The sequence below is a fragment of the Anopheles marshallii genome, chromosome 3 (genome assembly GCF_943734725.1).
Source record: "Anopheles marshallii chromosome 3, idAnoMarsDA_429_01, whole genome shotgun sequence".
Classification (NCBI taxonomy): domain Eukaryota; kingdom Metazoa; phylum Arthropoda; class Insecta; order Diptera; family Culicidae; genus Anopheles; species Anopheles marshallii.
The window spans coordinates 50,099,825-50,111,429 of NC_071327.1; the positions used below are offsets into that span (position 1 = coordinate 50,099,825).

Genomic DNA, 11,605 nt, shown 5'->3' on the forward strand with positions numbered 1-11,605 from the left:
GTCAATTGGCTGTCGACAAACGTTGCGCCCGGCCAACGGTCAAAGAACACAATAAATATTTCGAACTTCCAAAATACACGTCCGGCTGCCAATTAGTGTCTCTGGGTCGATCGGTTAGCCAAAGTGTGGACATTGACGTGCAACCCAGCTAGAACATGTTCGAACGGTGTGCGAAGGTCGAGAAAAACTGTACGATCTGTTTTTTCCCAATGCCCTCCGGGCGAACTCGAACACCAAGCCAGACGCACTCGACGTGCCCGAGACGTCAGCAGATCAATATTTGCTGCCCCACATCACCGTTTGCGTAAGCTGGAACATTTCTCGTCTATGTAGCACTCTCCCAACGTCCAAAAAAGAAAAGAGGGGAGCATCTTCGTAGCTGTGAGACTCCCGGGTGGAGAAGCGAAAAGTCGGTTAATTGATTTAATTTCGCTTAATTGAGTCAAATACGAGAGTCGATTGTTTGCGTTGGCGGCGGCATCCCAGGCACAGCGTCTCACGAGATATGAGTGACGACTGGCGGTTACTATTTACTACCGCCTCACCTCGGTATGCTATTGTTTTGTTTCGGGCGAGACGTGATACACTTACAAGTGCACACACACACACTCACACACACCCAACGCTTCGTCCAATGAATTAACCTTGGTCGGTAAAGTGTAGCAAAATTATGATCGACAGATGGCCGTATATCAATCACGGTGATGCGACGATCGGATGTAGCGCATTTGTCGAGGAGGAAACGTGTTGCAGTTTTTGAGTGAACTGTACACCGTTGGTACTACGAATTCCGACGATCGAACGTTGACACATGACAACGAGCTGTCATCTGTTAGTGGTGTAACGAGCTGGTGGTGTATGAATAATCGAGGAAAAAGCTTTTTGAAGCGATCTTTTAACGGGTAACATGCAGTACGGGGTGATAGAACAGCACATGCACAACACGCGTTTGTTTATTATCAGTGAGATAACCAGTGGCATTAATCGATCATCCATCGAGTCGAGAGTTAGATAATGGGGTTTAACGGGCTTAAAAACAAGGCGACATTAAAGATCGCTCACAAAATTATCAGGAACTAGCATTAGAACACTTTAAATGTCAAGTTTTCCTTCGAAACATCACAAAGAAGTAATTGCTTCTCCTTGCACTGAAGGATCTTTGGAATATTTTAGACTATACTCCACTGAGACTTTTCTTATCACTCAACAAATAACTCATCCCGTACCTCTTGAAGCGAAGATGATGCGCACGGAAACACTTGAAACAATGTTCGTGAGGATGCGATTATTAATACACAAGCACTTTTACAATCTTTATCAAACATCAACAGTCGCTATTTTTCAAACTACGTCGTTTGAACGAGTGCGCAGTACACTTTAAAACTCTTCATGATTTGCTGGAGGTATTCGGTTTGAATAGTGCACTAGCAAGGTATTCTTCTAGAACTGTCCACACACGCTCTTTGATTGTGCTTGACTAAACAAAAAAAAATCTTCAACTGTTCCACCCCGAAAAACGCCCAAGTTCCGATGCATCTTATCGTAGCATTCCACCTGATACTGGGTATCTATCATTTGTCACATATAATTACTCACACTGTTTCGTTTCTTTCGTAGGTTTTTCTTCTTCCTCTGGCCGTCTTAAGAAGTCACGATAAAGCACCTTGCCGAAAATGCTGCATACCAGCTACCACCCTTTAAGGTCCGGAGCATATCTTTACGATTTAACACTACGATATGGTTTCCGCCGCCGTGTATCAACCTGACGATTTTGGCGGTCTTATCAAACTTTTTAGAGGACGTACAGGGAACTAACACTAGTAGGCATTCAGTTCAGCACTACGCGCTGACGGGGTTTGCCATTGTTTGCTCCACTTGTTGTTACGTGGTAAATCACGTTCACCGTTCACGAATTGATGTTAATTAAACATCCAGTTAGCATTGTACTGTAACAGACATTTACACATTTGCTTCTCGAGGGATCTGAAATCAGAACGAGAATATCTACTCCAGCGTTTGCAGGGATTGTGTGACCGCACCGGGCGCACTTCCAACCGAGACTGAATCAGTAACGGACCAATTCAAAATCATGCTCCCCGTGTTGACGGTTATGCATACGGTGTGCGTAAGCGCATGATCTCGTGCAGCACGTATGTTCGTGAGCGAGTTATGGGACGGGTAGCATCTCCTCCCTGGCTGGAAGCTTATCAGTTGCACTGCAAGATGATGAGCAGGATTATCTGTGTAAGACATTTGATGTACAGCACACACAAACGAACGTGATAAGATTTGTTTCATTACTGACGTGGTTTGGTTAGGAATGGAAGTAGCGTTCCCGGGGTCAACGTTGGCCAGAGGTGTCAAATTCAACCGGCACGCCCGGATCCATTGCATTGAAGGTCAGATACCTGGTCCGAACAGGTAGAACGGTACACCGAACAAGGCTTTCTTTTCACTTCGTTACCTGTTTCCCTTTCGATCGGAAATTCTAATTGCTTCAATACTTTCTTTCGTCGTTAATTAACCTTGAAGGAGTCTTGTTTCATTTATTAACCAAAGGAAAGTATGCTATAAATTATTACCTGTATATCTATACTAGTGTGAGTAAATGACGATGACGGGGTTTCCAACATGTCTCTACTTGTCTTACTGTAAAATTTCACACTAAACTGAGTCCAGTGGTGTTATGTATTGTACGACAGAAAAAAAACTTTACATCAGTTCATATTACTTTGCTATAAAATTTAATACGTTTGCCGTATTATTTTTATGCACGCGGCGTTTGTTGCGTAGCGTACCAAACCACTCGTAAGATGGCCCATGTTTTGGTTGTCTTCATTTGTCCTAATATAACTGTCTGCCTGCTTCCAACCGGCGTTGGCGGTTGCAGATACTCGTTGTTATGACGAGGTACCTGCGTAGAACCCCATGTGTGAGAAAAAGAAATGAACAAAATGCTTGCAGTGCGCTACCCCGAGAGGTAAAAGTGTAAATCTTTCAAACCACCAAGAGCATCCCTAAGTAAACAACAGCATCTCATACTCCTCAAAGAGGTGAAGAAATGTGCGATCATTAGCTAGATGTATGTATCATCATTACCCGCGAAGTTATGCCGTGAAGGGTATGACGCGAGTGTTACTTCACGTAAACATCATCCGGCATATGCCATCATGCTCGGTACGCAGAAATCATTCACGGTGTCGTGCGTGAAACCGTACCCACCATCAAACGAACGCTGCGTGCTGGTTTTGCACTACCAGTTTTTCCCAGCAGTTGGGCTAAGAAATATGAACTCGTGACACCATTCCGTCTGTCGACGACGACCTTCAACTTCCGCTTCCGCTAGTATACGGTAAGCGACTGTTCGAACAGACCGGCAAGATCCTCCTCCGATTGGCCGCGGGGAGCTAGTTTTGTAATACGTTGCTGCGGGAGCGTTCCTTTGACAAGCGCTGGAATATCGGAGTAATCGAAACCGAGTGCTGAGAGACCATTTTCGATGTTTAGTTCGTGCATGTACCGGCGTACGATGTCGGCAAGAATGGCTCCTGCATCCTTACGATGACTCTGCGGAATGAAAAGAAGTATTAGTAATTTTCATCCAAATAGCTAAGATAAAGAAGAGAACACCTTTGATATATCTGCTCCAAGTATGCTGGCCGCCTCCAAGTGCCTATCTGGACAGCTTGCACCCGTAAATCGAAATACGGCCGGAGCCGTCATCACTACTGACAGGCCGTGTGGTATGATTGGATGGCTACCAGTGTAACCTTGCGGGATGAATTCCTTCACCAAACCTGCAATCGGGTAGGATAAACCATGGCACAAATGTACACCCGCATTGCCAAACCCAACGCCCGCCATGGTTGATGCCAAATGCATCTGCGACCGTGGCCCAAGATCATCCGCATGAAACACGGCACGGCGGAAGTGTTTACTGATGGTCTGCAGCGCAAACCGAGCCCATACGTCCGAGATGGGATTGCTGCCCTGGTAGGGTGGTCTTAGTTTCGGGTTAGTTGGTGCCGGACCCCGCTCCGTGTACGGAATGGCGGTGAAACTTTCCAGCGCATGACAGAACACATCAAACCCGCAGTAGGCGGCCACCTTTTCCGGCTGCGAAAGCGTGTGCAGTGGATCGACTAGCCCTAGAATAGGGCGAAGTGCTTTGCTGGAAATTCCCGTCTTTGCGTGCAGCGGTTTATGGTCGAAGATCGCTACACCGGTCGTTTCCGAACCTGTCCCGGCGGTGGTCGGTATCGCGATGAGCGGTTTCAGCGGTACGGTTACCTCCTTAGCCTTTCCGATCGGGGCGTTCACATAGTCGAGAAAATCTGCATCACGATCGGCACTGTACAGGTTAGCTACCTTGCAGGTATCTATCACGGATCCGCCACCGATTGCTACGAATGCATCGAACTGGTGTGATCGTGCGAAATCGATCACTATCTGCAGGCTTTCATTTGTTGGTTCCACTCGTACCTGGTCGGACAGCACTGTCTGAATGCCGGCACGGCTCAACGAATCGAGTCCCGCCTTCACCGAGCCCAACTGTAGCACATTCCGATCGCTTACGACGCAAACATGTTTGGCGTTCAGGTTTTGCAAATCATGCCCTAGCTCGCGCGTTACCCCCGGTCCGTAACGGATCGTCGAGGAGGACATCTAGCAAGGGAAAAAGAAGAAATAACGTTCGTTATCATGACCAAGTGTACAGGAATTGACACACACACACACCTCAAACGCGGTATCATTCGCAGCCGATGGGGAATTCTGGTTGACGGCGACGGGTCGCGAATGTGCAGGACAGGTGCAGCTATAGGAAAAGGTATTTTTCTGAGATTTCGGTTGAAGTATCACTTATTTTCAACATACCTGCCATTAGACACCGTTCGCATTAGGCTCACGATTCGGCCACGGTTCCACATTTTAGCTGCACTATCAATTGAACAATAAAAGTATCACTCTAAACGCTATCACAGCTCTAGCGCACAATAACAACTCACTCTTCATCGACACAGCTGATGGTCGATCGTTTGCTAGTAGATGTGAGATCGCTAGAGGTGGTAAATAAAACTACGAGCTAAGGGGGTGGTCACTGTATTGAAGCACACAGTTTCAACCCGCTTGATATTTGATGATATTTTGAAATAAATAAGAAATTTATTTTTATATTTATATAAATTATTTTAATAAATTTACAAATAACAAGTCTATTACAATGGTCAACTCAAACAAAATCAAAGTTTATAATTTTGAACATATTTGTTTATTCTTTTAAATGAATTACAACGTACATTTTATTAGGGAATTTGAAATATATTTTCAATCGAACAAAAAATGTCCGTTTGTTTGTCATATGTTCAAAATATATTTGATATGAAATATTTGTTTATTTCAATTTATGAAAATTACATACCATTTTTCACTACATTACATTACATTACATCCAAAATATAAAGTTTAAACTATTATTTCTCCAGTTAACAGGCCCAATAGGCAAATTTTTGGCCTAACAAAATACAGACGAGACCTCAAATACCAACAGGACTGCCCGCCTTTGTTCAAGGCTCTTTTATCTCTGGCCATCTCCGTCAGGTTCTCGAATAACTTATTTGACGGTTTGAATAAGTTATTACGATTGAACAGCTTGGTGTCTCATAACATAACCAGCAGCCTTAATGAACTGAAAATATCGTAGAATATGCAAGTTTTTATCAACTCCATCGTTCTTCCAGCACACAAGTGAGGTTCAAAGCTTTCCTTTTCATTAATCTCCTATGTTTTATTTAGCGCATGACGTCGTCAATTTTTTAAAGTTAATACATTCAGGCCATCGATGCAAAAAATCAACTTGTTTAGTAAAATCGGATATCAAGATATATTGTACAAAAAAACATACACACACTGGTTCCGGTTTGATAAAACGTATATTTCATCAAATCCTTTTGTTGGTTTATTTTGGTAGACACCTCAATAATTTAAAAATAGCAGAATTAAAATGTAAATACTCTATTGCTGCGGATATTAGACATTTTTGTGCTTCTCTGAAATGCAGACGGATGTGTTACGATACTGATGTTCCGTGTATATGTATTGCGTGATCACTTGGCGCGATTTTATCGAAATGTTGTTTTCTTTTTATTGGAAAGGGGGGTATCTGTTGATGCTGCCCACCAGCATTAAGCCGAATACTTCCGGTGATCGAAGATGATGAGCTTTACTGCGTTCGGTGTGTTACTTCCCGATATGTTTTTGAAAACAAAATGGCACTGAAACGAAGCCTGTTCTGTGGTGCACGTTTATAAATACTACCAATTCACGTTTGTTCAATTTCACGTTGTATGTAATCAAACTTTTATCAAACAACGTTACACGCGAACAAAAAGTTTTTTTGTTTTCCTGTGTTTTTGTTTGTTTTTGCAAATGAAACTAGGAATGTTGTTCAGACGATGATCCAAAAACATGTAAAAAGTATACATAACATTAAACAAAACTAAGCTACCACTACACAACTGCTACCGGTGAGAGCGGAGTACTCGCTCGTAGTAGTATACCATGAAGGCTCCTTAATCGGATTGATACGGGGATACCAGAGGGATATCAGACACCGTCCGGGACGATGCACTTGTTACTCAGCTGGAACTCTTCGTCACATTGTTCGCCGGACGTACATTGTGTTGGAATCGCATCTTCATCTTGTGGATCACCACAAGGAAAGGAAGTATTTGAAATCAATGCTGCTTCGATGGTTAGAAAGTAAGAACTTAATAAATAGCAAAAAAATCTGCATCGTTAGCTGCCCGATCTGTTATTTGCTTACTGTCCGATAAGTACATCAAGGCTGTTGTACGAGACACGTTTGCCCAACTAGGCGTTACCATTGATCGGGAAGCCCAGTGATCGTGTGTTGCGTTTAAGTATGCATATTGTATTGTTTGCTACTGCTATAACAGACTGTATTACTGCTGCATGTTTACGAAATCTAAGAGCACACCACGTGTTTCTGTTGACTTTGTGCGTGGTGTGTGTACGTGTGAGTGTGTTCGCGCATGGAATCTCCACTTTCTAATTTTTCCACCCAAAACTTCTCACATTTACACCTGATTGATCGGTTCGTATCGATGGACCTTCGGGGTCTTCGGTGTAGCAATATCTTCCGTCAACTTTTGGTAGACGAACGAGTTCTTCGATGCGAGCAGCGCCTGGCGGTAGCGTTCGCCGCGTCGCTTGAAGATAAGAGCAACGATCTTCGCCACCAGCAACACCAGTATCAAACTGCCGATCACGATACAACCGACCATCAGCGCGACACTGGAAAGAGCGAACATGGACGCGTTCTCCAATATGACGACCTCATCCACGTTCGTGTCCTCGTTGTCATCCTCGTATTCACCATTATCCTCGTCATCCTCATCGTTGGTGTTATGCTTGCCGGTGAGGATATCCTGTTCAATCCTCTGAATTCCGTTCGCGGCGTCTAGGATGTTTTCACGCTCCTGCACTTCCTCCTCCTCGTCATCATCATCCTCGTCGTCGTCATCATCGTCTTCTTCGCTGTCCACGTTATCATTATCCTCACTATCATTATCCACCGACTCGTTCGAGAATTCATCCAGCTCGTTCTTGCTGTCTACGATCTTGTTCGATTTGGCGTTCGCCTCCGCCAGCACATCAGCGTCAGCGTCCTCGGAGGCATCATCATCATCATCATCTTCAGTGTAATCTTCTTCCGTTTCGCTGTACGATAGCGTATTAACAGGATCACCGTTACCGCCCTGGCAGATTTCCCAGGCAAACTGTCCCCACTGCTTCAGTGTTGCCGAGTTGTCCGTGCGCAGGATATTCATTTCAGCGTGTGTCACATGATCTTGTGCGTTATCCGCCATCGAGATCTAAAATGTGCAAACAATTGAGACATTTTGTTAAGTATAACCACTTTTCGTAGATATTTATCAAAACGTGCGGTGTATTTTACCTGCTTCTTTTGCAGCCAGTCGATAAGCGTTGGCAACCGTTCGTTGCAGCTCAAGGAGGTGTTACGCATGTCGAGTACGCGCAGCTTGGCCATCGTTTCCAGGTCCGACACAAACACTTCCGCGATCTGGTTGTACGACGCGTTCAGACGCTTCAGGTTCGGAAGTACCTCCTCGCGCTTCGCCTTGACGGATGAATCGTCCCAGATGGTTCGCAGATCGCAATCACTGATGTCCAACTCGCTGAGATACTGCAGTGGGTGGAATATCTTGCTAGACAGACTAGAGATTTGGTTACCGGACAGGTTCAACTGAAAAGATTGGACGTTAGAAAACTCTTCCGCAAACTGCAGTACAGCATGCAACACTTACGGTATTCAGATTGCGGTTGTTCTGGAATGTTTTCTCATCCAACTCCGTAATCATGTTGTTGCTCAGATCCAAATCCATCAGCTTGCTCAGATGGGCCATCACCGGGGGCCGAATGGTTTGCAGATTGTTCCAAGCCAAGTTCAATCGCGTCAGCTGTGGCATCGTTTTGAACGTGTTGTCTGCCAACTCGGAAATATCGCAGTTCGAGATGTCCATGAAGTACACGTTGAACGTACCGTTGTACGAACTGTCGAAGCCCTCGTTCGGTAGATGCTTCAGACGCGGGTTGTTATTCATGCGGATGATATCCAGCATCTTGTTGCCGATGAACGTCTGTGCGGATATTTGCTCCAGGTTGTTGTACGACAGGTCAATCTGACGCAAGCTGCTCAGCGAGATGAATGCCATCGGCTTGATCTTTTCGATGTGATTGCCCTTCAGGATCAGGTTGGTAAGTCCTTCCATGCCCCTAAACATCTGGTTGTTGATCGTGCGGATCTGGCAGAAGCTCACGTCAAGCTTCTGAAGATCGGCCGTCACGAACTCTACATTGTTGCTGATCTTGTTGTGTTTCAGGTGCAGGATCGCGAGCGACGTCTTTCCGAAGATGTTCTTCGGCAGCTCGGCAATATTGTTCATCGAAAGGTCCAGCTCTTCGATGGTTTCCACGTTGTCGAAAATGCCCTCCGGCAGGTTGCTCAAGTTGTTCTCGGACAGGTTGATGTAGATGATGTTCTTCAGCTCATTGAACGCGTTCGGTTGCAGTTCGTGCAGCTTGCAGCGCGAAATGTCCAGCTCCTCCACGGTCGGTGCCTTCAGCATGTAGTCCATATACGGGGTGTTGTGGTTTACGCTTTGCATAGCGCTCAGGTCGTTGCCCGACAGTGTCAGCAAGCGTAGCTTCGTGTTGTTTGCGAACGTATCCGGATGAATAATATCAATGCCCGAATTGGTCAAATTCACCGAGTACAATTCGTCCAGACCGGCAAACGCTTGGGGGCTTATGTACACGATTGTGCAGTTGGTGATTTTGATCGAGACGACATGGCTGAGACCAATCTTTTTGAAGAATTCTGGCCCCAGTTCGATCGGGTACTTGGGTCCTACGTCCAACACTTGCAAATCGGTGATGTGGGAAGTAAACTTTTGCGTTTCCAAATCCAAGCGACTGCACGTGGCAACCATATATGCGTGCATGTTGCGCTCGCAGATACATCCCCGCGGACAGTACGTGCTGTTGGATGACTCCACATCGTAGTCATCGTCGTCCTCATCCTCGTCGTAGTAATAGTATTCGTCGTTCTGCAATACAATAAACGGATTGTAATGTATAAAAAGCAGATACTAGACACCAGATTCACTTAATCGCCGAAATACTTACACCTTTGCTGACAGTCTTGTTCTGATCCTTTGCCTTCTTGGCTGGTTTGGTTTGCTTCTTAGCCTCGTTGTTAACGTTGTTGTCGGCTTTCTTCTTCTTTTGCATCTTTATCGGCAATTTTTCCGGATCATCATCATCTTCATCATCGTCTTCATTGTTGTCATCATCGTCATCATCACCATCATAATTGTACTCAGTGTAGTCATACTCGTCATCGTCGTCATCGTCATCATACTGGTCACGTACATTTCGCTGGTCGACATTCTGCTTGCCATTAATGGTACTCTTCGGTTTCACAGTCGTGCTCGTTGGGGACGATTTGGTCGACTTCTCTACTGGTTCCGGCTTCTTGGAAAAGGATTAAAAATACAATATTTCATTACCCAATGGGCACATAGCTAGGATATTACAAGCAAAAGTCATATGACAACCAGGATATCGTTTACGTTTCTGATACAATCTCGTGCACTTACAAGTGGTTGAGACAAAATTTTGTCTATACCGGAGAAATCGATCGTTTCGTCCGATTCATCATCATCGTATTCATCGGAACTGTCTTCGCCTTCCGTTTTAGCGGTGGTCTTAGCAGTGGGCTTAGCGGTGGTAGATTTGGAAGGATTCTACGGGAGTGATTTCCAACGGGGAGTAGTAATAGTAATAGTAGAAGAGAAAAGCACACGAGGATATTAGAGAGATGTAAATGATAGTCGTTGCCCGGGCAATGGTGAACATAACGATGGTGATGAAGTAGACGATCGGAACAGAAAGACATTGACGAAACGGTCACGGTATGAACAGAACACGACAAGAATGTATTGTCACTTACATCTTCACCGAAGGTCATAGAATCACTGCTTAAATCCTCCACTTGATACGAATCATCAATGTCCTTCGTCAATGATGAAAATAGTTTAGGTTTACTTTCAACTCCCTGTATTCATATTTTTATCACACCAATTCGTTTACTTACCACGTTCTTGCCGTTACCCTTCAGCAATACCTCCTCGTAACTATCGATATCTTCGTTGATTTTTACCTTGTTGATAGCCACCGAACCTGCCGTTTAAAGTGCGTGATAAGTAGTTAATCTCTAGCTGTTTGCAGTTGTTTCGTTCATTACGGTTACTTACCAATGGTTGACACTTCCGGCTTAGCTTGTTTGCCTCTTTGCGCGTACATCGGATTCAAATCGGCGGCCTTTTTCGGTAGAATAGCATGGTCCTCCTCCTCCTCCTCGTCATCATCATCGCTATCGGTGTCGATCAGATTTTCCTCCATCTCCGGCAGCATCTTGTTGTAGTGTGGATCGTGTGCATCCGGTACGATGCGGGTGCTTTCGGCGAGCATTTTATTGAACAGTGGATCCTGCGCCTTCGGCAGATCCGACTTGAGGGCCGGGCTGGAGTTCACGGTAAGCGCGCATAGCGCTACCGTGACCACCAGTAGGTACTGGCATCTCATCGTGTGGATTGAACCTGTTGGAAAAAAAGATGAATAAAAGCAACAGAGGTTTAGTCGAAGGTAGCGAATTTTAGCCGCTAGGTGAAACATTTGTTAAAACAAATATTGTACTAGTGGCGTTTGCATGCGGTGGGCGAAAAGCATGGAGCACATGCGTGATTGCACTCGACATTCTTGCACAATATCGTAAGCGTTTCTTGTATAAAGATAGAGCCAATGTAATTGGATGTGATAATCTGAAAACCGGATGTAATAGAACACAGTTAGTTAATAAACCAAACAAACATCATTTACGTCCATCCACTCGCTAAAGTCAATTCAACAACTTAGTTCATCTCTTTCCTGTTCATTGTGATGTATGAATAGTACTGCTTTGTTTATTTTACAACACTTCACTGGTCCGTACTTGGTAGCC

The 11,605-nt window shown here is 44.8% G+C and overlaps 2 protein-coding genes across 2 annotated transcripts; both read right to left on the minus strand.

The window, feature by feature from the left end:
• Window positions 1–3,342: 3,342 nt before the first annotated feature.
• Window positions 3,343–4,928, minus strand: LOC128712042 (probable hydroxyacid-oxoacid transhydrogenase, mitochondrial). Its single transcript, XM_053806936.1, has 4 exons — window positions 4,876–4,928; window positions 4,738–4,816; window positions 3,631–4,665; window positions 3,343–3,567 (listed from the first exon to the last, which is right to left on the minus strand). The coding sequence occupies exons 1-4, from the start codon at window positions 4,926–4,928 to the stop codon at window positions 3,343–3,345; spliced, it is 1,392 nt and encodes a 463-aa protein (XP_053662911.1).
• Window positions 4,929–7,097: 2,169 nt separating this feature from the next.
• On the minus strand, window positions 7,098–11,190 carry LOC128715592 (uncharacterized). Its single transcript, XM_053810501.1, has 8 exons — window positions 10,860–11,190; window positions 10,700–10,785; window positions 10,556–10,618; window positions 10,203–10,349; window positions 9,730–10,077; window positions 8,349–9,650; window positions 7,979–8,287; window positions 7,098–7,895 (listed from the first exon to the last, which is right to left on the minus strand). The coding sequence occupies exons 1-8, from the start codon at window positions 11,188–11,190 to the stop codon at window positions 7,098–7,100; spliced, it is 3,384 nt and encodes a 1,127-aa protein (XP_053666476.1).
• Between the last annotated feature and the right edge of the window lie 415 nt (window positions 11,191–11,605).